Genomic DNA, 26,265 nt, shown 5'->3' with positions numbered 1-26,265 from the left:
ACAGAGAGAGACAAATACTAATATAATGTCACATTTCAGGTCACTGTACTATACCCTTCACGTAAATAGCGAACAGAGAGAGATGGAGAGATGTAAATGTTGAAGGATCTACGCCCATACCCCAGGGGAGCTTAATAAATATGTATTATGTCATCACCTCCTGAACTCCCATGTCTATATACTTCTAATTGCCTTTCCCATGGGATAAAAGCATCTTGTGAGGAACAAATTATATTTAAATTACAAAACAAGATGAAAAAAAAAAATACCTCCAAGCCAGCAGGTGTTCAACAAGTAGTTGCTGAATGAATGAGTGAGCAAATGGACACTTGCTGTGGATGGCATTGTCCTCCTCTTTGAGACGGCAATCGAAGTTAGCATCCGGTATAGTCCAATTCATGCTTTACGGTTTTATGAATAAGGTCTTCACCAGCGTAGAATCCAAGTGAAGAGTTTCATTTTAGAAGAATCTTAAAAAGGAACAAATATCCCATATCTTTACAAATTAAAGGGAAGATAAGCCACGACGAAATACCACTATGAACCTAGTAGAAGGTCCAAAATGAGTTTGAAGCGAAACTGACAACACCGGGTACTGCTCAGGATACGCGGCAACGTGGACTCTCATACCTTGCTGGTGGGAATGGAAAGTGGCAAATCCACCGTGGAAACCAGTTTATCAGTTTCTTACAAAGCGACCACCCACCTATCCATCTCTCCCAAGCAAAAGAAAACCTTAAAGTGTGACAAACCAGTAGGCCTATGTTTGTAGCAGCCTTATTTGTATTTACCAAAAACTAGAACCAACCCAAATGTTCTTCAGTGGGTAAATGTGTGTGTGTGTGTGTTTTGAATCTGAATGTGGGGCGCCTCGGGGGCTCAGTCGGTTAAGCATCCGACTTGGGCTCAGGTCATGATCTCACGGTTCATGAGTTCAAGCCCCTTGTCGAGCTCCGTGCTGACAGCTCAGAGCCTGGAGCCTGCTTCCGATTCTGTGTCTCCCTCTCTCTCTGCCCCTCCCCCACTCGCACCTCTGTCTCTCCCTCTCTCAAAAGTAAACAAACATTTAAAAAAAAATTTAAAAACGAATAGAAATCTGCACGCATCCATACAATGGAACACCACTCCATAATAAAAGAAGTGCTGAACACACAACAACATGGATGGATCCCAAACACATTAATTATGCCAAGTGAAAGGAACGGGTCACAAAAGGCTACATGCTAAATGATTCCACATACATGACATTCTAGAAAAGGCAACATTTTAGGGATAGAAATCACATCAGTGGCTGCCAGGGGCCAGGACTTAGGAGGCATTCGACTAAAAGGAGCAAAAGGGAATTTGGGGAGAGTGAAGGAGTTGAACAGTTGTTCTACATCTTGATTGGGATGGTGGTTACACAGTTATGTGTGTTTTTTAAAACTCAGAGAACTTTACACAAAAAAAGGGTGAATCCTTTTTTATTTTTATTTTTTAAAAAATTTTGTAATGTTTGTTTGAGAGAGAGAGACAGAGACAGAGTGCAAGCAGGGGAGGGGCAGAGAGAGAGGGAGACACAGAATCTGAAGCAAGTTCCAGGCTCTGAGCTCGCAGCACAGAGCCTGATACGGGGCTCAAACTCACAAGCCAGAGGACCATGACCTGAGGCACAGTCGGACACGTAACCGACTGAGCCACCAGGCGCCCCCCAAAAGGGTGAATCTTATAGGACCGTGATATCTCTATGAAGAAAATGTTATCTGCAGTAGAGATGCCATTGATTATACTGCAGAGCACATAGGTGACAGCTTCTCTGAGTAGCTACCTTCATCCTAATCATGTTTGCCATCTCTCACTTACTGTGCAAATCTGATTGACCTATTCACATTAAAGTCTTCTTGTGCAAGAAACATTTAATTAGGTTTCTTAGAAAGAGTCTAGAACAGCAGTGGGAGCCTGGAGATTCTTCTCTACATGATGCCCATGGCTCTTCCAATGGGCTTCCTTTGCTCCCTTTATTTTATAGGTCTTGCTTTTTCTTTCTTTCATGAAAACTGTATGTCACATTTGAAAGAATGGTTTCTTTGGACAGTGTTTTTCATACTGTGACATGCTATTTTAAAAATGGTATTTGTTTAAAACCCTTGAGTAAGCAGAGGGCCAGGGGTGCTGGGCCTGGAATGTCCACCCCAGGCGCTGTCCAGCCTGCAGACAGCTGAAAGCATTGATGTCCTACTATTCCAGCACTCTTAAATTCTCTGAGTCTACTTGTTTGGAGGGGTTGATAAATCTGTGTTTTGAAGAAAGATGAGTCTTTTTTTATGTTGACATTATTCAGTTAATTTTAAGGAGCCTTCCCTCATTAATCACCACTCATGCATTAGGCAAATACAGCATTTTGCGTGTAAAAATTTCCTCCTTAAAAGGTTTGGTGCTGCTTTACATCTTTACAGTTAAAATGACCAGAAAATGAAATTTGATAATATTTTGATAGTATAGGACTACAAAATGCAGATCTTGCTCAAATTTATAATTCTTGTTACCTTCCGGGGCACCTGGGTGGCTCAGTGGGTTGAGTGTCCGACTTCGGCTCAGGTCATGATCTCATGGCTCGTGAGTTTGAGCCCTGCGTTGGGCTCTGTGCTGCCAGCACAGAACCTGGAGCCTTCTTCGGATTCTGTGTCTCTGTCTCTCTCTGCCCTTCCCCTGCCCACTCTCCCTCTCTCAAAATAAATAAACATTAAAAAAATTAAAAATTCTTCATTACCTTGGCATAAAACCTTGAGAGAAATAAAAGCCTTGCAGAAATATAAATATCATTACGTGCCTAGATATAACTTTTAAATTTTCTTCCTATTGAATAAATCACTCACAAGTAATCTTTCTGAAACACAGTCATTGGAAAAGAAAAGTATAAATCTCTATTACACCAAATACCAAAAAAAATTTGGTGCCAAAAAACAAACAGGTGCGCAGGACCAACTGTATGTCAAGAGATACATGTGGAAGATAAATTGAATAAGATACTCCTACACCTGTATCATAAAAGGAAGGAAAAGACACGCACGCACATTCCAGACTCTGAGATAGGAATATTGCTTTCATTATAGAGATCTCACCAGAAGAGAGAAATACTTGCTATGGGAAGGGGAGCCTGGATGCAATTAGTTCTTAATGGAGCCTGGATTCAATTAGTTCTTGACAGTCGGGAAAGAACATTGTTAAAAAAAAAATTCAAGGGGCAGATGAAAAGATATGAGGGAAACCATGTGCATCATCAAGACTGTGCTCTTTAGTAAACGAGGATCTTAAACATCGGAGCTGCATGAAATGATTCCTGAAATGATTAACAGGTAGGAGCTGAGTTAGGTTCTGTCTTGGATGCTAGGCCATCGTTTGGCAACGAGCCCATAAAATTTTGGGCTCACTGTCAGCAAATAGTTTCCTTCTTTACTATGTCTCAGGGCCTAGCCCAGTGTCTGATAGGTCTGATAGATGGTAAAACGCTAATATATCCTGGCTCAATTAATCAATTGAGGTTTAAGGTCTTGGAATAGAATTACGTAACATCAGCAATTTGCTGACGGAAACCTTTTTGTGAACACCTCAAATAACCAGATGCTGGGCACATTTACTATTCCTAATGTCTATTAAAAATCCCTCATTGTGAGTGGCAACGTTTACTTCATCCTGTGGATGGCAAAACTGAGTCTCACTGAGGATAAGTGACTTGCCTTGGGCTGCACAGTTAACTGGTGGAAAGATTGGAAACTGCAACCAGGTCTGTCTCGAAAGCTTACATTCTTATCCTTCGTTGTGGTTTCAGTGAGCTGGGTAGATTTGAGAAGCAGAGGGTGAGGGAGTGAGGGGGATAGAAGAAGCAGACAATTACAACATGAATTGTTAGGACCCCAGCCTCCCCTACCTGCCGTTCTCAAGTATCATCCCCACCCCCCTTTACGCTCTGTCAATTCGCCATGTTGAATTTCTCCATACTACCCACCACAACTTGTAACTAATGTGAATTTCGGTGCTCCATTATTTACTATTTGGCTCCCATGCCATATTTTAAGTTCCATAAATATGGAGGTCAATTCTGGGTAATTCACTATTGGATTACTCAGAGACTAGATTAGTCCATGGTATGCAGACACATGTGAAGAGAATTAAAGAAAAAATGATTAGCAGAACATGAGACAAGAGACAAAGAAGTAAATGCCAGATGGCATAGATGTTCCAAGCCAGGGCAGCTAGGAGAATTGTTCTGCCATCAACTGCAAACAGGAGAGTTAGGGAGTCAGGTTTCTTATAGGGACTGGAATTGGGAAAGGCGGGGGTTTGGGTTTAGACACCAAGAGTTTTATGGTGACAGCAGGAGATCTAAGAATAATAACTAACAGAAAAGTGAGAAGCCAAGCTCCAGAGAAAGGTCAAAGCTTAAGCTGTGGACCATTGTGGCATCCCTCTGGGTGGTAATTAATGCCCCAAGAGTTAGTGAGCTCTCCGAGGAAAATGACTCAAGAAGGAGGAAAGAGGAACACCCTGAGGTCAGAACTAGAGGGACTATTCCAAGTGAGGTTATCAGAGGAGGAAAAGCTATTCAGAAAAAGAGACCTTTCTTCCCCACCCTCCCACGCCTCCCCCAGCATCCCCAGACCGCTCAGAAGTATCTTTCAAACTCTGGTCAGGTGCATAGTTTCCTGCCAGGCCTTCCCCAGATAGAAGCTCCCACTCCTCCAGGGTGATACCTGCCCTGGATTGCCATTGATCAAAGCGCCCACTTTCTTTATCACAGTCCTGTGAATGCTTATCCTCCCCTATTATAGTTTAATTTCCAAAAGGGCACAGACCATTTTTGCTCATTATGATATTCCAAGTGTCAACCATCTAAAGAGTTCAGTGAACCTTTGCTGACCGAATATTAATAGAGATTAGAGACCTAGGAGGGAAACAAGAATGATGTATCATATAGAATGACTAATGAAAAATTGGCAAATATTCAAAGATCCAGAAACAGTGTTCCAATAGAAAACATTGTCTAATTCGTACTTGGGGCATTTGAGTGGCTCAGTCGGGTTAAGCATCCAACTTCGGCTCAGGTCATGGTCTCACAGTTCGTGGGTTCAAACCCCACATCGGGCTCTGTGCTGACAGCTCAGAGCCTGGAGTCTGCTTCAGATTCTGTATCTCCTTCTCTTTCTGCCCACCACCCACCACTTTCTGTCTCTCAATAATGAATAAACATTAAAAAAAATTAAATTGTACTGCATTTTTTTAACAATAACTGTGATGTATCAGTTGCCTACTCTGTGAAGAGATTAGCCCTCAACAAACATTTTCTTATTTGAACCTTGGAAGGACCTTCAGAAGGGGCTCTAGTTGTCCTCACATAATAGATGAAACTCAGTCCCACAGCAGTTAAATGGCTTGTCCAAGTTTGCTCAGTAAGATGGCACACAATTCCAGTTCTGTGTCTAGACCTCTGGGACTAACCAACCATAAGCTACTGCTTTCTCCAATCTAAATTACTTTTGGAAATAAATAAATAAATAAATAAATAAATAAATAAATAAATAATTGAAGGCATTGGGTAGCCATGTGTGGGTTACTAAGAGTTTATTTCTCCCTCCTCCTTCCATATCAAAACTCAGTTTCTGTAACTTGGATCTCTCTATATATATAAAGAAATAAGTGTAAAAATAATGCAGAAGGATCATTCTTCATTGTTGAGGACACTGAGGCAATTTTAAGAGAAAACGTGCCATTATTATTTCAAGGTTGTGAACACACAGCACATTCATTAGTAGATCTTCTTCTGAAATAAGTAAATCGGCAACTAAAAATAGCAGATTAAATAAATGAGCCATGGAGGAACCTGATGAGTTTTTCTCTTTCCCCCCTCAACAAGTGACTCTCTCAGCAGGGAGATTATATTCATAAAGCTTCAAAATTATTCCATTTTCAAGTACGTATTTTTCCTTCTGGCATACCTCTGTCTCTCATGGTTTGACTAAACCATTAAACCCAAATCTAGCTCTTCACAGGTTAAAATTGCCTAACCTATGATGCTAAGTGGTTTATTGGAGGCTGAATTTTTATTGTTTATTTGGCTCTTCATATATTTGGGGGAGAAGGAGGCAGGGAGAGGGAAACAGGAGGAGGAGGGAAGAGTTACATGCTGTTCAATACAGAAGAGGCCTTCAGATCGCATGAGTTAATTGTTTACAAAAACTGAGTCTGGGAGCTAGTGGGTGATTTGACCACACAGACAGGGGGCTCAGAAGTGAGATTTGAACCTCCTTACCACCCAGATGAGGTCACTGAAAGAGAGGTGAATAAATGTATAGACCAGGATTCAGTAGAATAAGAACAAGAAAGTACGTAATTTTACCAACTTGCAGTAGAGCACTGACTAATGAGGACTTTGGGGTCAGAGAGCCTGGCTCAAATCGTAGTTCTCTAGCTAGGCAAATTATTGACCCCTCTAAGCCGAGGAAAAGAGAAAATATGTGTTTTATTATAGCTAATGTTTATTGGGAATTTGCTATGGGCCAAGTACTGTTTTAAGCACATTACATATATGGCCTCTTAAATCCTACCTTGTATGTCTAGTGGTTTAATTCAGATAATATATATTAGGGCCTTACCCCAGGGCATTCTCAATAAATATAGAATTATTTTGTCAATAATTCAATACTATAGATATTAATTATGTCTATTAACGAAATAGATGGGGAAACTTTGTTTTAATCATTAACATTATCAGGTGAGCTATTTCTTTAATTATGAATAAAATTCAGATTTTAAGTTTATATAGTGAATGAGTACTCTCATTAAACAAAACTCTCTTGGGGCGCCTGGGTGGCGCAGTCGGTTAAGCGACCGACTTCAGCCAGGTCACGATCTCGCGGTCCGTGAGTTCGAGCCCCGCATCAGGCTCTGGGCTGATGGCTCAGAGCCTGGAGCCTGTTTCCGATTCTGTGTCTCCCTCTCTCTCTGCCCCTCCCCCGTTCATGCTCTGTCTCTCTCTGTCCCAAAAATAAATAAACGTTGAAAAAAAAAAAAAAAAAACAAAACTCTCTTCAAAATATTTCTTCGAAGGCATTGAAAGATTTAGGTTTCATTTTAAATCTCACTTCTTTCTTCTTCCATTTTCTCTACCATAGAGAAGACACTCAGTGTCCAAGGGATATGGAATAACCAAAGGGGAAGTCTTTCTAGCATTTTCCACTGAGTAAGCAGGTCCAAAGAGCTGTTGACTTTCTTCACTCCCGGGATAGGACAGAATAAGGTCTTTGCATATTTTCAGTTATTATTTATTTTAAAAATAGGTACAAACACCCTTAAAGTAGAAGACTTGACAGATTGATCTTTCTGGGCTCATTTTTCTGTTGGAGAAGTTAAATGCAGGAGAAATCTAACAGGTTAGCCAGCTCTCGTCAACATCTGCCCCATCATGAGACAGCATCTATCACAGCCATGGGGATCTCGCAGTGGAAAGCGTCAGGCTGATGCCTTTGGATGTCTCCATCTCTGCCTCTCAGTGTTTCACCAGGAAACCATGCCAATCCAGCCACCACCTTTCTGAAAGACTCAAGTGATTTGTGTCTGATCTCTGTCCTCTTCCTAAGGCTGACCTTGGACAAGAATAAGTAACAGTTGCTTTCTTTTCTTGACCTATGTTGTTGCAACCCTAACGCCTTGTGCTCTGAATATCCAGAAAGTAGAAGAGGTCCAGTGGCTGCTTTTTTGAGGAGTGAGCTTTGAAATGGCTTCGAAGTGATGGTAGTCAGAGCACTTATTAAACTACACTGCGAAGTATTATTAACTGGTATGTTTATTTGATGCTTCCATTTTTAAATCTCTAACATTGTTATGGTGCGGAGTGAACAAAGGCTCTGATTTACTGATGGGTGTTCCACATTTTAAAGAGCACAGGCAAGGGGCAGTAGAAGCTGACAATAGGGATTTCTTTCAGCGTTAACACAAATAGATGTAAAAGTATGCTTTCCTTTGAAAAATTAAAATACTGTGTTGTATGAAAGGAGAGAAGGTTAGCACTCCCCTTGACAAGGATGGAAGAGGCCCTCGGGCCTGACAACACGCATACGGTTAAGGCAGTGCCACCTACTTCATGGCATCTAACCAACGTTTTTCCTCTTGCACTGTTGGTGGGAATGCAAATTGGTGCAGCCACTCTGGAAAACAGTGTGGAGGTTCCTCGGAAAATTAAAAATAGACCTACCCTATGACCCAGCAATAGCACTGCTAGGAATTTACCCAAGGGACACAGGAGTACTGATGCATAAGGGCACTTGTACCCCAATGTTTATAGCATCACTCTCAACAATAGCCAAATTATGGAAAGAGCCTAAATGTCCATCAACTGATGAATGGATAAAGAAATTGTGGTTTATGTACACAATGGAGTACTATGTGGCAATGAGAAAGAATGAAATATGGCCCTTTGTAGCAACGTGGATGGAACTGGAGAGTGTGATACTAAGTGAAATAAGCCATACAGAGAAAGACAGATACCATATGTTTTCACTCTTATGTGGATCCTGAGAAACTTAACAGAAACCCATGGGGGAGGGGAAGGAAAAAAAAAAAGAGGTTAGAGTGGGAGAGAGCCAAAGCATAAGAGACTCTTAAAAACTGAGAACAAACCAAGGGTTGATGGGGGGTGGGAGGGAGGAGAGGGTAGGTGATGGGTATTGAGGAGGGTACCTTTTGGGATGAGCACTGGGTGTTGTATGGAAACCAATTTGACAATAAATTTCATATATTGAAAAAAAAAAGAAAAATTAAAATACTGATAATACAGGCCAAGTGGATTAATTTAACTGTTATAATTTACATCATAAAATGTTTCTTCTCCTCGAAGAAAAATGTCACCTGAGAGTTTCATTCATGGAAAAGAGCTTTAAAATGGAAGTCCATAAGAGGGTGTAGTTACATTCACACGAAAAATGGACGCACGTAACTTTTGAGAGACATACCCCAAATTAGAGTCACTCTGTATGGTTAAGGAAGGCAGCATAATTAAATGATTTCATTCACAGGCCTTGGTGTCTTTAAAACCAAATCAAAAGCCAGGAGGCTCTGAGCAACTTGGGGAAGAAACTCAAATATCTCTGAGCCTCTAGGTCCTTCACCCTCAAAATAACAATTTCTGTGAAGATCCTTATCTTTAACTCGTACCTTGTAGCATTGCAATAAGGATTAAATTAAAAGGTTAAAAAAAGAAAACTTTAGCACATTTTCTAGCACATTCTAAGCATATAAAAAATAGTAGCTGTACCTATTAATACTGCAAAATGCAGAACTAAAACCACACCTTAGATTAGAACATTTGCTAAAGAGAATTTGTCTTCCCAGATCTGAAGTGGTTTCAATCCACTAATTTTAAGTTAAGGCATGCAATGTACGATTTCCCTTTGTAGTGCGCTTCAAATAGTAACAACGAAAAGCACTACTGAGAGGATAACCTTCCGTCTGCGCGCCACAATGTGTGACAGCCGTCCTCTCCCCGAGTACTCGTGATCCCACCCAGTGGGTATTATTTTCCCCACCCACAGGTGTGGAAGCTGAAACTCAGAATTGAAGTCAACTGCCCGAGGTCATTCTGCCACCAATGGCTAAGCTAGGATGTCAACTCAGACCCACTCATAGAGGTGCTCTTCAGCTCCGTCCCGTGATGGAAGTAAAAGTGAATGGCAGTGAGGAGGGGGCTGGAGCAAGAGACGTTTTCTACTTTAAATAAAGTTAATCTAGATCCGTGGTTCTCAATTTGGGAGAAGGGTGGGGCTCAAAATACCCTTGCGCTCTAAAAAAAAGTGTTGGGGACCTCACAAAGCTTTTGTTTACAGGGATTTTGCTTTCTGACGTTTTCCTTTTTTCAAATTACCAATTAAAGCTAAGAAAATTGGGGGGATTACTTATTTATTTATTTCAAAATGACAGGTCCTATTTTAAAATATTTTTTTTTTTATTTTTAAAAAAAAATTTTTTTTTTCAGCGTTTATTTGTTTTTGGGACAGAGAGAGACAGAGCATGAACGGGGGAGGGGCAGAGAGAGAGGGAGACACAGAATCGGAAACAGGCTCCAGGCTCTGAGCCATCAGCCCAGAGCCTGACGCGGGGCTCGAACTCACGGACCGCGAGATCGTGACCTGGCTGAAGTCGGACGCTTAACCGACTGCGCCACCCAGGCGCCCCTTAAAATATTTTAAAGCAACAATAAACACATTAAATGTCAACATGCATCTTTTTACACGTTTTTATGGAAGTTCCAGTTAAGGTACAGTGTAATAGGACTTTCAGGTGTAGAGTATAGTGATTTAACACTGCCATACATCACCTGGTGCTCATCACAAGTTCACTGCTTAATCCCTATCACCTGTTTAACCCATCCCCTCATCCATCTCTGCTCTCTCTGGTAACCATCTGTTTGTTATCTATAATTAAGAGTCTCTTTCTTGCTTTCTCTCTTTTTCCCCTTTACCCTTTTGTTTTGTTTCTTAAATTCCACATATGATTACATTCCACATAGGAATGAAATTATATGGTATTTGTCTTTCTCTGGCTTATTTCACTTAGCATTATACTCTCTAGCTTTATCCATGTCATTGCAAATGGCAAGGTTTCATTCTTTTTGATGATTGTATATGTGCATATATATACATATATACATAAACATACCACATCTTTATCCAAAAAAATGGCTATAATCAGCAACACAGGAATTAATATGAAATTTTATGTAAAGTTAAATTGGTTTCAAAAGAAACACCTCTTTTAGTGAAAAGAGTGATGTCATTTTACATTTTTAGCACATCTCCTTAACGTCTAACTTGGCAGAAGGCACCTAGACCCTGCCATTAGCTTCGGCCCATGGCCGGTCTTGCTGTGACACCGCACATGGGCCCTGGAGGACTCCACAGAGGATTTAAGAGACTGTGAGAGTGAAATGGACAAGTAATGTCTTCCTGTTATTATGGAAATTGTTTGCGGGCCTCTCTGGAAGATTTCAGGGTTCCCTTGGTAGGCCAGCCCACACTTTGAGAACCACAGTTCAGGTAAAATCCGTAAGAGAACTGAAAAGCTGTGTTGCTAACTTTAGTCCACAGTCATAGCCCAAGTTCATCATTCAAATACCTACTTATCCATAGTATGTCTTTTTGTGCTGTTCTAGAAAAGAATGATGGAAATCTGTCATCTCTAGATGATAATAAACATCGAGTGGGAAGATTTTAAAGCAAATAACATTTCTTGGTGAAAACAAGACGTGTTATGGAAAAATGTGTCAGAATTATATTTGGCTAACTCACAACTGAGACAAAAATTAATGTATTTTTATCTTTATAGCATAAGACAATCCTTTGTTATACAAATAAAATGTAATCGAAGTGCCATTCTATTTTTGTGGCATTAACCAAACTGATTAAATCTGTTATATTGCTTAAGTGAAGGTAGTAGTCAAATATTAGCAGACATGCACCCTAATAAAGTAGAGGGCACCAGCAGAGCACTGGAAATCTTAAGTAAGTTGGAAAAAATCTCGTGGAATGTTTGGGCAATGTTAAGACACATTAGAAATTGAATTGTTTGGTTATTCATGAGATTGCATCTTCAAAATGTCTTGTCTCAGAAATAGAATTTTTCTTCCGTACTTTAAAACCCAAGCCCAGAAACAAGTCATTTGTAAATCATATTTGGTTTTGTTAATTCATTTATTCAAATTTGTTTTGCTTTACTATACTGTTTCTAAGTGGAAAATGATTATCACAAGGCACTTTAATTATTCCTGATAATTTTAAAACTTAATACGTTAGGTATTCTAGAAAAATTGAGCCCTATTTCACAGACACATTAGCAAAGCTGAAGCTTAAGAATCATCATTTCAGGGCACCTGGGTGGCTCAGTTGGTTGAGCGTCCGACTTTGGCTCAGGTCATGATCTCGCGGTTTGTGGGTTCGAGCCCCGCTTCGGGCTCTGTGCTGACAGCTCAGAGCCTGGAGCCTGCTTCGAATTCTGTGTCTTCCTCTCTCTGCCCCTCCCCCACTCGTGCTCTGTCTCTCTCCCCTTCAAAAATAAACGTTAAAAAAATTTAAAATAAATGATAATACAAAAGAATCATCATTTCAGTAGCAATATTGCACCAAAAGGAAAAAGCAGTACATTTTTTAAGATTGAAAATACTCATAGAGTGTACAAGAGCACCAGCTCTAAAATGAACTTTGAGCCTCAATGCCAAATGAACCATACCCCAAAATAGTCATTGGAAGTTTCCCCATGTTGGACATCATCGAAGTTTCCAGATGTAGGACTTGATGACAGAAGAAGCATCAGTTTCAATACCGTTGCATTCCTCTAAAACCAACTCCTGGTTGACTATTTTACATGTTCTAGAGGTGCTATTATCATGCAAGGTGTTTTTTTTTTTTCCAGTATCCAGATGCTCTGAGGTAAAGAAAACACTAAAAACAGGTTTTTCAGAAAAGAACCACTGGTTTAACTAGAAAACCTGACCTTGTAACACTAAGAAGGTTTTCTGGATTCCCTTAGGTTCTTCGAAGCAACAGTCTGCTAGAGTCTACAGACTACTGGTTACAGAATCAGAGGACGCCGTGCCAGATTGGTTTTGTGGAAGACAAGTCTGAAAACTGCGCTTCCGTAAGTAAACACAACTCTCAGGGTCTGGGCTGAGAAAGCAGGGAGTCTGGCAGGTGTGCTCCTGGGAAGGACTCAAGTTTCATAACTCATTAAATACAAGGTTAGGAAAGTATCATTTTGAAAATACGCCACTGATTCATACGGACCGTTAACACAAAAACACGCAGACCTCATGTTTCTCCTCCCGTTTTGCTCATTTCGACCGGTAAACTAACCCGATCACTTCTCTGAAAAGGAAAAACGATGTTTATATTTTCAAAAACGACTGAGAAAGAGATTCTGAAATAGGATCGTATGATGAGAAATAAAAGACCATTCAGGGAGCTCTCTTGGATTCTTTCCAATATATTTTATAACTGCTGCTGGTTAGTATTTTCCAACACAAAAACCGTGTAAAAGTATTCTACAATTCTTATAAATTATAGTCATCATTTGAAAACCTTTCCAGCCTAGGAAATACACAGGCATGCGTTTTAATATACTAGAGCTGTGCTTTCCATACAAAACCTTCGTTTTCAAGGAAGAGATGTTCTTCTAGACACATAAAATTCTTAAGGCGTAGAGTGGGAGCACATATTATTGATACGAAAAATCAGTGTTATGAATTCTCCTTCCTGACGGAGATATGCTCCCTCCTGTATGTTCTACAAAGTGATATGTTTCATTGTAATTGAAATCACCTAGCTCTGTAGGACTCTTAATGACAGAGATTGGGGAAGAGTATTTCCAACGTGGAGAGAAATGTAATTCTCATGACTAAACTGTGAACTTCAGCTTTGAGCTATTCTTGGAGGTAAGTTGAATGCCAGAATTTCTGTTAAAAGGGGAAAAAAAAATAAAACACAGAAGAAGGAAGCTAAAAATGGGGTGAAGAAGCTTTTTATATAAAACGGGCAGCACCAGAACTGGCAGACGGAGGATGTGAAACATTTCACACCATAGAGTCCCGTAGCACAAGGAAAGCCGAGTCCATTCAACACACTTATTTCCATCTCTTTGTTTAGGCAAATGATTTTGATTCCACTGCTTTTAGGACTTTTAATCCATTATCCAGAAAACTAGTTGGTGTCTAAAAATCTTTGGGGAAAACAGAAAGGGTTACGTGGCAAATAATTTGACAGTGATCCGTCCTTTGCAAATTCACTTCTGAGATGAGTTAGGAAATACAGGCATTTATGGATACAGATCTCTAATCACACCGTGAAAGGGAGAGAAGTGGAGCGTAAAAGCTATCCAGCTACATTCTGGAAAAAGTTGTCATCCAAGCAGCTCCTGTTTAAGAAGTCTCCCACTTAGGGCCGCCTGGGTGGCTCAGTCGGTTAAGTGTCCGACTTCGGCTCAGGTCACGATCTCGTAGTTCATGAGTTTGAGCTCTGCATCAGGCTTTGTGCTGGTGGCACAAAGCCTGCTTGAGATTCTCTCTCTCTCTCTCTCTCTCTCTCGCGCGCGCGCGCGCGCATTCTCTCTCTCTCCTTCTCTACCATTTCCCATTTGCTCTCTCTCTCAAAATAAAAAAACTTCAAAAAAAAGAAATGCTAAATTTATAACCAGATTTAAGATTACCCTTGGCTCTCCCTAAGCGAAGAGAACTCTCCTCACACTCCCCACGAACCCCAATGGACTCAAATTTGGGCTTAAAACCATATGACTTCCTTTCCTAATTAATTGTCCCTTTATAGTGTCCGATGACATCAGTGAAGTTGAGCTGAATCATCGTTCCTTTACAGTTCTTTCTATTCTTTCCAAAAGGAGAAAAACCTAAACACAAATAAAAGGCATACTGGAAGATTTGTTTCCCCACAATGTTTATAAAAATTGTCCATGACTCTAAACCTAAAAGAAATGTCAAAATCCCTATAGCAAAGTAGCCCTTATCTCTCAAAAGAATCGTCTACTCCTTTTTTCTTAATGTCCGAGTCCTTTCTCTCTTTCCGACTTGGCACATATTTCTAGGGAAGGAAGAAGAAACACAGTCCAGAGTTAGACATTGCTGAAGGGAGGTGACGATCTAGAGGAGAAACAGAGGTGAACTATGGAGATTCCTGACCAGAGGGGCGCCTGGGTGGCTCAGTCGGTTAAGCGGCCGACTTCGGCTCAGGTCATGATCTCGAGGTCCGTGAGTTCGAGCCCCGCGTCGGGCTCTGTGCTGACAGCTCAGAGCCTGGAGCCTGCTTCAGATTCTGTGTCTCCCTCTCTCTGACCCTCCCCTGTTCATGCTCTGTCTCTCCCTGTCTCAAAAATAAATAAACGTTAAAAAAAAGAGAGATTCCTGACCAGAAAGTGGTCAGGGAAACAGTACTTAATTGCTTTTCAAAAACAAATTCTCCATAGCAGGATGAAAGTGAAAGTTGAATTTAAAGGAAAGACGACTGTATTTTAAAATATTATCCTCATTCAAGTTTCATTTAAAAATGTAGTGTAATAAAATCACCCCAAATAGAAATCTCTTTTCCAATAATCACAACAGAATCTGAGGAGCCTGTAGCAAAGTTGGCTTATATTTTATTGCTTTGTACTCTGTTCATGGCTCTATGTTAATCATCGCTCCTTTAACTCATTTCTTCCCGATCAAAATTAACAGCCAACTGTTTCCATTCCAATTAGATTGGCTTGGTATCCATTCTACTGAACTAAAAGTGTCTGAACATGCAGTCCTGAGGACTAAGAACTTTGTGAGCCAATGTCTTCTGAATTCAAGATGGCCACGTAAAATTTTTATTGAATGACAAACTCAGGCTTGGAGAGCCATCAGGAGCCATCAGGCTTGGAGACCCATTGTGCACTTGGGTCGGTAGGGCTGTTTGTTCTCAACCCTTAAGCAATGAGGGTTTTGTTTTTTTTTTTTTTGTCATTATTTCAATAGAGAGCTACGTTCATTTCCCAGCTAAAATGAAGAGTCTAAATGAGAAGTAATTTGAGGCAGTCAGAAATACAGTAGGCGTGCCAAACACGAACAGCTTGCCCAGAAGTCTGGCTCCAGAAGTGCCCTACAAGTTACCCTCAAAAATTTTCGATAAGCTATCAAATATAAACAACATGCTTATGTTTTTCCAAAGAGACTTATCCTTTCAAATTACATAATTTCATTCTCTTTCTAATTTGCCAGTCTGGGAAAAAAAAACAAAAAACAAAAAACAAAAAACCCTTACACTAACATTGACTTTCAGGGTGTTTTTTTTTTTTTTTAACCTGATTATTTAAGAGAAGGAAATGTGGAAAAGAATAATGGAAATGGAAGCCAATTTCTAAACCCAACAGCTGAGTCATTATCTTAATAGAGGTTCTTAACACAAAGGGTAGGGATTGGACTTTTCAGGACTCCTGACTTTTTTTAATTAAAAACTAATTTAGTTACTTTCTAATCCACTATTACCCTTTGCTGTTTACTCAAATTTAATTCTTTTCATATCAGGAATCCTCTTTTGATTTAATGCTTCATTAAAATTACCTTGACAATTCACACTATTTCTATTTATAGCTACTGTCAGAGTCTTTCCTTACTGATCATTTTACTTGGCTGTCACCCTCCAAATAAATTATACCCTCTAGCATGCATTTTAATTGACGAATCACAGTATTTGAAAATGTGTTACATTCGCCTTAAATTTTTAAATAAATTAAGTTCTTAGGCAGGCTTCAACATTCCACACATGATATTACAAAACTAAGAAGATATTTGGCAGGTGTTCGGTGGGTCTCTGATGTCAGTGCAACCCAGTGGCAACAATGACAAAACGATATCTCAGATGACAGCTCTTTATTCTATATTATTTCTCCAAATATTTCTATATTGAATCTATTCTAAAATTAAACAAAAATAAGTTAAGGGAAAGACAAACACCCACTTGATACGGTGACCTACAGAAAAATCTAGACTCACATGATCAAGGAAAAATATAATTATAGATCTATGAAGGGACATTTTACATTATCTAGTCCAGATATTTACCAACTTTTCAAGCAACTTTTCATGTGTTTTTTCCTTTAAAAATCAAGTTTGGAACTTTTAAAAAAATTATTTAATTTTAGACATACAGAAAAATTGCAAGAATTCCTAGAATTCCCAGATTCCCCATATGCTAACGTTTCACTACGTTTGCTCATCCTTTCCTTTGTGTGTATGTATGCATCTGTGTGCATGTGTACATATAGGATTTTTTTTCTAAAATTTTTGAGACCGGGGCGCCTGGGTGGCGCAGTCGGTTAAGCGTCCGACTTCAGCCAGGTCACGATCTCGCGGTCCGTGAGTTCGAGCCCCGCGTCGGGCTCTGGGCTGATGGCTCAGAGCCTGGAGCCTGTTTCCGATTCTGTGTCTCCCTCTCTCTCTGCCCCTCCCCCGTTCATGCTCTGTCTCTCTCTGTCCCAAAAATAAATAAACGTTGAAAAAAAATTAAAAAAAATAAAATAAAATAAAATAAAATAAAATTTTTGAGACTGAGTTGCAGGGCTTAAATATTTATAATGAGGATTGAACCCAGAGCTGCAGAAACTCTTGTTCAGGTTCCTCATTTGGTACCCAGTGCACAATAATTTTCCTTAAATATTTATGCAACAGTTTTCAAGAAGTTAAATGTTGCCCCCATAAAAGTGAAAAATCCGGTGCTGATGGAAGAAATCAGCCAGACTGAGCAAAATGAAAGCCCTGTATTTAAGCGCACCAACACTCTTCTCAGGAGGCGGCTTAAGTACCGTCAGGGTTGAGTTGCACACGTGAGGGAGCTCTCAGCTTGCACCCGTGGTAGAATATTCCTTCCAGCTTCATGCAGGACTGCTCTTCAAGAAAAGTTCTTCCATCTTGATATATTTCTAGGAGTTTTAGGACCCCCACCTTGATTGATCCAGAAGAACTTTTTGGAGGCTTGCTTCTTAACCCAACCTTAGATAAAACAGGTAAGGCAAGGCAGCGCTAGCAAATCTGATCTGTGTGGACGCACCCTGCCCTGAGCAGTAGCTCCTGAGGCACCTTGCGAAATCCACCAGTCCCAGAGAGAACTTTGACTCTCGGCGAAATAAAAGTTCCATTAAATTTTGCCAAGTCTCTGGAAGCCAATAACTTAGAACACTTTATGGTGAAGCATGACACAGAGGGATGGTGGAGAAAAGTCTCCCACCAAAGCAATTAGGTGGCTTAACATGCGGGAGGACACGTGCAAGAAGCTGAAACCTAGAAATGTGATAAACAAAACTGAGATGGAGCTTTTGATATAACTTAAGGACTATACCTACAGTGTGTGGCGAAATAATACAGTAGTATTATGGGTGTAGACTTTAGACCCAGCCCATACATGTATCAATGCCATGCATCTTGAAACTAAGAGGAAGTTTTTACAAGTTTATTTTCCTTGAAACTTGAGTTTGTGTTGTATCACTTATGTTGTGGGGAAAATGCTGCATAATAAAAATTAAGATTATTGACTTTCTTTATTGGCTCAAGAAATTGCAATGTATATCTAAGCATTACTAAGTAAGTGGAATGAGACTTCCAATAATTCATAACATGAATAAGAATTAAGAGGGAAATCTAGATGGCTATTTGTAGGACTATTTAAGCTTGATACAACTGTAGACACCAATGTTTCAATGTTTACACTTCAGTAAACAATAGAAACAAAATGAAAAGCCAAGTAACAACTCTATGCATATATGTGTATATGAAAGCCTCACAGTATTAATCTCAGTGCATTAAGAGTTGCCACAATTCACTATGAAAAAGTAAAATTTCCAATAGCAAAGTTGGAGAAAAGCCGAACATAAGAAATTCATTGAATAATACGATTGTTAATATAGACATGAAAAGAAGTCAACCTCTCTGATTGTCAAAGAGAATCCACTATAACTATTACAGAAATTGTTTCTAATAAACTTGTTAACATTTTTAAAAATATTTACAAAATAAAATGAAATAAAATGATATAAAATAAAATAAAATAAAATAAAATAAAATAAAATAAAAATGGTTACATCCAGTGTTGATGTGAACACAGTTAAGAAGACACTCAACAACCTACAGAAGGAGTGGAAACTGACAAAGTATAATATTTCTGGAGAAAAATTTTGTAATATGTGCTATCCAAAACATTTTAAATATTCATGACTATTCATTCACTTTTAGAAGTGTTTTCCAAAGAAATAGCCGCAGTTGCATGCAGACTGATGTAAAATATGGTTGATGTGCCAAAGTAACATACCTGCGGCAACACAGCAGACTGACTTAGAATGTGGGGTCTGGAGTCAGGCTGCTTCGATTTGAATACCACCTCCCTTTTCTAGCTACATAATCTCTAACAAATTGTTTGGTCTGTGGCTCATATTTCTCATCTGTCAAATGGAGATGCTAATAGTATTTATCTCATGGATTGTAAGGACTAAATGCATTAACATTTCTAAAGTTCTAGAACGGTGCCTGCACAGAGTAAACATTATTAAGTATTCAGTGAACTTAACAGCATATGACGGCAAAACATAGAAAGATCTCGCATACCCCACAGTACAGGAATGGTTAAATACATGTTGGGTATTTATACCATGAAGATTAATGCATTCTTTGGAAACCAGGTTTGCAAAAAATATTTCAGCACATGGAAATAAAGACTCACAGTATAATTATGCATAAAAAATAGGCTCCAGAAATTATACGTAATATATATTAAGCAGGACAGGTTAGTCAATTGAATGAAGGAAAGCGAAAAATCAAGAACAAGTCCTGTTGTTTGGGTTTAATCTTCCGGACGGATGGAAGTTTCACTCACTGTGGGGGGGGAAAGACTGAGGAGAGGGGAACGTCTCGGAAGTGGGAGGAGAAGGATAGTGCTATGGAAAAGAATGTCTTCTAGTTATCCAAGTGGAAATGTCAAGTTGGCAGTTGGGTGTTTAAGTTGGAGTTGTTGGCAAGGGCAGGTTGAGAGATAAGAGATTTGAGGGCCTTCGTGGTTATCCTCAGGGAGGTGAGAAGCTCAGTCAAAGCAGAGCGGGTGTGTAAGTAGAAAAGAGGCTTTGGTTTGCAGATGAGGATGGGGTCTTCTGGTAAATGTGCTTATACGGTGATCTCCATGTCCCTGACCGCCCCCTGGCCAAATCAAGAGATTTTTCATTTAAGCGTGTTAACCTGAGTTTCATATACATAATGGAGTATTTTATGTATCTTGATATTTTTGCCACTAAAAGTACAGTCGTATGAATGGACCTGAGTGTACTTTAAAACCTGGGTGTTCATAACCATTTCTCAACTGTTTTTTTTTAATTCATTTTGACAGAAGGATGCTTTATTAAAATAGCTCAGAATAGCTTTGAGTTTCAAATTTCACACGATTCCTGCTATTATAGCAATGTTCCTCTGAGTGGAAAGCCTATCAATCAAGAAAGAACAACAACAATACACAATGTTTCTCATTAAATACCTTTCAGCTTCAAGGATATTGACTACATAATTTCTATTTCTTCTTAGTGGAATTATTTATTTGGATCAACATGTCTTTCTTAATCAGTTCTTCTAAAATCCCAGGAAAACTAGTTAGAAGTAACAGCATTTTTTTTTTTTTTTTTTTTTACAATTTAGAGTCTCAGTCTTTTTTTTTTTTAAATGAGTAAATAATGAGAAGAAGAAATTTAAAAAGTGGGTCTGGCCAATGACTGCTGTAGGATGTCTGGTTTTTAACTCACAGCCTCTGGATACTATTCCCCTCTTTTCTAATGAGACAAGTTCAACCTAGAGGTCTATTAGGAAAGTGCTAAAAAAAGAATTTCTGCTCTTCCGTACTTGAATATTACACTTTTATTAAGACCAGAGACAGCCCTCACTTTACATTTCACATGGTACTGGGAACATTGGCTGGTCCATAAAGTCTGTAATGGTGAAATTGAATCATACAGGTATGAAGGCTAAATTCTGCCTTGGGTTTGGTTTAATACAATCATTCACCAGACAGCCTAAGTCAGCAGGGGCTCAAGTGGTTTTATTAGGCACCTAGGGATGAATTCTTCAAAAGCAGGATCTGTGAACCTTTGGCCCTGTTCTTGGATTAGGCTGGATGATTCTTTGTTGCTGGGGGAAGGGGGGGGGTTTCCTGTGCATTGCAAGGTATGTAGCAGCATCCCTGGCCTCCACCCAGTAGATGCCAGTAGCATCCACTCTCCAGTTGTAACAACCAAACAGGCCTCCAGATGTTGCCAATCTCTCCTGGCTGGAGGTGGTGGGTGAGGGGCGAAATGACACCTCGTTGCCATTGCTGCTCTAAAGTTTCTCAAGTTTTAACCCCTAGTCTCTCCTGAGGTAGCTCCTATTCATGTGTTTCAACTTGAGCTGTCCCTCACCACTGCACAGGCATGGAAGGAGAGCACCACCTCCACTTGTCCCAAAGGATCCCAGCCCACCTATTACTCCCATCAATGGCCAAATGCATTGGGAGGAACGACTGAAAATGAAAATTCATCGGACAGTCAAAAACAGTTCAAAATACCTACCTGTGGGTCAAGGTCAACCAATTTATGGCTGCTGCTTCTACGACACATAGAATCCAGTACCACTGGAACATCCCAGGCAACCAATTTCTAGATTGAGATATATTACATTTATTGATAACAAATTTTCTTTCTTTTATCAAATATAATGCAATTAGGTAACATAACTGGAAAGCATCAAGAAAGAACAGTACCCTAATTCTAATACCTAGTGGATCTACTCTTGGTACCCAGGTTATTTCCTTCCACCCTTTCCCCCACAAACTAGAAAGAACAGACACGTCAACTCATCTCAATGCCAAATGGGAATATGGGCCCTGGGTTGAAGGTCTCCTGATTTTTTTTTTTAAGAGAAGTCAGAAATTTTGTTTTGTACATAAAATCTAATTTCGAAAACTTGGCCAGTAATAAAATTTTAAAATAATAAAACAAAACAGAGCACATCTGTGGGATGGAATTAGCTGGTAGGATTCCAGTTTCTGACATCTGTCTTTTCAGTTTGTGCATACCTGGTGTCATTCTTGTTACCTGCCAATTTCTATTTGCGTTTGAATTCAGGACTTCTGTCACTAAACAATCTTGCAAATACTTTCCAGCTCAAAAATTCTGTTAGTGAAGGACCAAGTAAGTACATTACTAGAACTCCCTTCCTCATTACCCAAATTAGCTTGTGCAGATGTTTACTATGCTCCACAAATACACAATACCACCTTCTGTGGCCTTGCTGTCAGAAGATCATTTGGAAAATAAAGTCTTAACCATCCTAGAAGTTAAAGGACAGTGGACATGAATTATGCCAACTTATTTCCTTTATTCATATGTGTGTGTATATATATTCATGTATGTATATACATATGATATATATGATATATATATCATATATATCATATGTATATGTTTCTGTTGAAAGTGTTGTTCTGATAAGTAAACAACTTACTTCATGAATACCCAACCAAAACACAACAGTCCAAAAGATAAAAGTTAATCCAATAGGCATATTTGGTCTCAAGCATCCAGTTCAAGACCCTCCGCCATTTGGCCTGTCCAGATTTGGCTCCTGATCAACCCTGACTCCCTGTCACCACCCTTTCCCCAAGTTCACTGGAATACTTGCCATTCTCCAAACATCAGTGTCCCTTTGCGTGTGCTGTTTCCTTGCCCTAGCCTACCCTGGAGCCCCAGCCTGCTGCCTCCAGTATTCTTGCCGACGTTTTTAGTCCAACTATGTTCATACAAAACAGTCATTTCAACTTTCAAGCATTGCTTATTCGTGAAAATTCAGGAAAAAAGTATCGCATCCTTTCTTTCAGGTGAATTCCTGCGAAACTCATGGTCGTTTCTTACACCCCTTACTTTAGCACTGACAGCTAGTTTGTCTATTACTTCAGTATCGGATTCTTTCAGAGTTGCTTTGTCTTAAAAGAGAACAAATGGTCATCATTCTTGATAAGAGTGCTATTCCCCACTGCATTCCTCTATACTTGAATATACTTTCCAATTCTTTCAAAAAAATTTTAATGTTTATTTATTTTTGAGAGAGAGAGAGCATGACAGAGCATGAGAAGGGGAGGGCCAGAGACAGAATCTGAAGCAGGCTCCAGGCTCTGAGCTGTCAGCACAGAGCCTGACATGGGGTTTGAACTCACGAACTGTGAGATCATGACCTGAGCCGAAGTCGGACGCTTAACCGTGACAGAGCCACCCAGGCGTCCCTGTGCTTCTCCATTCTTACACGTATTGATGTTACTCCAAATCATCTTTTAAAAGCATGTATCAAAAATATATATATATATGTTCCTCCTTCTCTTGATCATCAAACTTAAGAACTAATAAAAAGTCTGTTACCTGGTTACTCTCTGGCTATCTCACCATTCTGCGGAAATCGCTCGCCAAACCCACTGAGATGTTTTCACTGCTTATATTACCTAGCTTTTAGCAGAGCTGACCGAATTCATACCCCCAGCCAGCTTCTGAAACCTAGCTATTTTCTCCATGACTTCAAGAACGTTATTCTTCTCCTTGTTTTCCTGCCTCTGGGATCATTAATTCTTTGTCTTACTCCTGGACTTTTGCTCTCCACCACCTGGCACTTCATGGCAGCATTTTCCACAGGTCTGTGTGAAAGCCTGGTCCCTTCTTGCCAACTGCCTTTACTGGATCATTCATCCATACCTCATGGCTTCAGCCACATCTGTATGCCAATGACCACCATCTCTGTACTGTAGGCTTATTTCTAGGTACTCGTTGGATACACTCACCTGAACATCTCAGAAACAACCCAAATTCAATACAACTGGAGGTAAGTATCCAAAAATAGTTTCTTCCCTCCAAATTTTCGTTTTCCATTGGTGGTTTTATGATCTACACTTTTCCCCATGCTACACTCTTCAGAATCACACTCATCTTTCTCCTTTACTTGTCATCTCTAATGGGTTAACAAAAGCTGTTTTGATTTTTCACATCTGGCTACGCATTTCCAGCCTTACTGTCGCTGTTTTATTACCTAATGCCCCACATATCTCTTCTCAAGATTTAATATGCAAAAATCACAAGCAAAAACAAAGAGAAAAAAAAAAAAAAAGTAAAGAAGACCCGAAGGACTTGGTGTCATTTTCTCCCGAAATTTTTTGCAGCAGACAAATCCCTGGATCTATTTTAAGGTTTTGGTGGTATGAATAACTACATTCCCAGTCCCCACTACCACCCTCAGCATCACAGAGTTTCTCCAGGGGGCTGCTGAGTCAGTTCAGGGTCTAATTCGAGACCGTGGCTCAAGTGTGTAATTGGACTGAATATGAATTCCAAAGGAGCTGATTCACCGTTGCTATCCTGATTTTTAAAGTGCTGTACTAGATGACAATCCGGTGAAGAAACACGTTGACATTGGCATCCTTTGACACTGGAAGCACACTCACACTATGTATTTGCCAGAGCGTACCGGTAAAAGCACAATATCAACTGGAGAGAGTTCTCTACACCACATGCTGAGCCAAAAGAATGTGCTAGTGTTCCCTTATTCTACCAGACTAAGTAGCTAAGCTTCCTTTTGTGATGTCGCCACGCCCAGTTGCTGGAATAAACGTAAGAAGATATATTGCCCATCCCTCTCGCTTTTCAAGTGAGAAGAAAAAAATTGCAGTGGAGACAAGGGATTGTTCAGGGCTACAGAGGAAATTAGTAACAAGGGTCTAAAGCCCAAATCCACCGGCTCTTAGTTCAGTGAGTACATTATTCAACACTCTGGTGGATCCCCACCCTTATAAAATATTAGGATAATTGCATCAGAAGGTCATAAAAGGAACGATTTCTTCATGGTAGGGCTACATTTATTTGAGGCATAAGAGATGTGCATTACTAATCCAAGCTGAAGACCCCGAATTAGTGTTATTGAAAAATTCCAAGATATTCAGCTTTTTGGTGATTTTCTTTTTAGTAACTTTAAGATTGTGTCACATGTTTGTATATAAATCACTGTCAGATTATATCGGACAGCTATCTCGTTACATCATCCATAGGTATAAATGTCATTAAAATCTGATATGTCCGTACCAAGCCACATAGCCCTTGGTCACGTCAAGTGGCATTGCCTATGCTTACTCATCCGGCTGACATTTATTGGGTCTTACTGTGTGCACACTGCTCTACCAGGATCTCTGAGGGGTATTGAAATGTGAGCAAAGATTCTCTGCATCTTAAGAAGCTCAGAACTCCGGATGCTGATCCCCTCCTCACCCTCCCGGGCTCCTTTTGTTGTTATTTGATTTTTTTAATTCGGTTTTTTTTTTTTTTTTTTTTTTTTTTTTTTGATTAGGCTAGGTCGTTTTAGTGAAATCTGTTTCCCATTACAGTGTGAACGCTTTGGTGTCACTCCTCAGGGATACATAGCCTTGGGCCTGTGGATAGTCACCTAGGATGACATTGGTCTTAACAGGTCTCTCTTTCACCGTGTCTTTCTCTGATCTTTCTTTTGAGCTGCCTGCTTTATTTGGTATTACACCCCGTCTGTTTGGCTTTACTATTTTACCAGCTGATGGCTCTATTGCTTTTAACAATGCCCTGGAGTATCAATTGCTCAGCAGTCTGATCCAATTAAATTTAGGCGAGCATAATTTTTGAGACCAGTTTTGAGTTTTGTTCTCATCCCACGAGGGCTCTTCTTAGCTACTTCTTCTTCTGGTTCTCTCTAGTAAAATAGCTGGCCTGTGGTTTCACTTCTTGCTCTTAATTAAGGGGAGCGATTGTTTTTGAGGGTGCCCTTATCTTGAACTTCCACCGATTCCGTTTCGGATAATCTCAGTTCCTTTGGGGAGAGCTTCTGAGCTCTCTTTTCTTATAGACTACATCTCTTACAGGGCAAACCCTCTGAGCCACTGTTCTGAGTACTAGGTGGGACAGTTGCCTCTGGCGTTCTTGGTTTGCCCTGCCCGGTTGGGACCTGTGCTCTACAAGCAGGCCAGAGTGAGGGTGATCGTGCCCTGGTGTCCTCAGTCTGTCATCTCTGGGGTAACACCTGAGTAGGGCCCGGATGAAAGAAAGAAGCAAGCCCCTGACTTCTTGGCTTTACTCACCAAGAGTGTAGTCTCTTCAGTTTGGAGTTAGACGGGATGAGGAATGCTGTCAATCCCTGACTCCTAGTGAGACCCAATAACCCTTGTCTGGGAGGGGAAGGGAACCCAAATGACTCTGTCAAGTTGAACTGGACAAAGGGGAGGCAGGGAAAGGAGAAAGTGAGTTGTGGTTTCAATACAGCAGACTCTCTCTGTTCTGAGTGTTAGATTTTCTTGACAACATATTTCTGCATTTCTGTATGTCCTTAGGACAATTTCTTGAGAATTAATATGTTTGTTTTTATGGTTTCTGCCAGCTTTGCCTATTTCACCGGGAGTTGGTCCACAGAGTCGTCCCAGACCTGGAACTCACTATGGCTTCTTTTTCCAGCCCATGTGACTCTATAACACAGAGGTTTGTGAGCCAGACAGGGTCTGGAACTCTAGTCAGGGGTCTCACGTGTCCAGTTAAAGGTAGCTTAACATACTTTAGCATTCAGAGTTATCGAAGGTAGAATGGATATTGTCTTATGCAAGTTAAAGCATCTCATGTCCCTGAAAAAGGATGTCTCATTTTTAAAAATTTATTTGTTTTTCGGGG

General features: G+C 40.0%; 1 protein-coding gene and 1 non-coding gene across 4 annotated transcripts in view; both read left to right on the top strand.

Annotated features, from left to right (window-relative positions):
- The window catches only part of LOC123599582 (SPHK1 interactor, AKAP domain containing), a 161,883-nt gene that overhangs the window by 48,391 nt on the left and 87,227 nt on the right, over window positions 1-26,265 (top strand). For all 3 annotated transcript variants that reach the window (XM_045481572.1, XM_045481573.1, XM_045481574.1), the window contains exon 3: window positions 12,553-12,660. In XM_045481572.1, the coding sequence (XP_045337528.1) occupies window positions 12,553-12,660 (108 nt within the window). The remainder of the gene's footprint in view (window positions 1-12,552; window positions 12,661-26,265) is intronic.
- On the top strand, window positions 8,014-8,139 carry LOC123600262. Its single transcript, XR_006713621.1, has one exon. It is a non-coding gene; the product is annotated as a U6atac minor spliceosomal RNA (small nuclear RNA).

This window comes from Leopardus geoffroyi, chromosome C1 (genome assembly GCF_018350155.1).
Source record: "Leopardus geoffroyi isolate Oge1 chromosome C1, O.geoffroyi_Oge1_pat1.0, whole genome shotgun sequence".
NCBI classification, from domain to species: domain Eukaryota; kingdom Metazoa; phylum Chordata; class Mammalia; order Carnivora; family Felidae; genus Leopardus; species Leopardus geoffroyi.
Note: the sequence above shows the minus strand (reverse complement) of the source record. Positions and strands in the feature narration are given on the sequence as shown.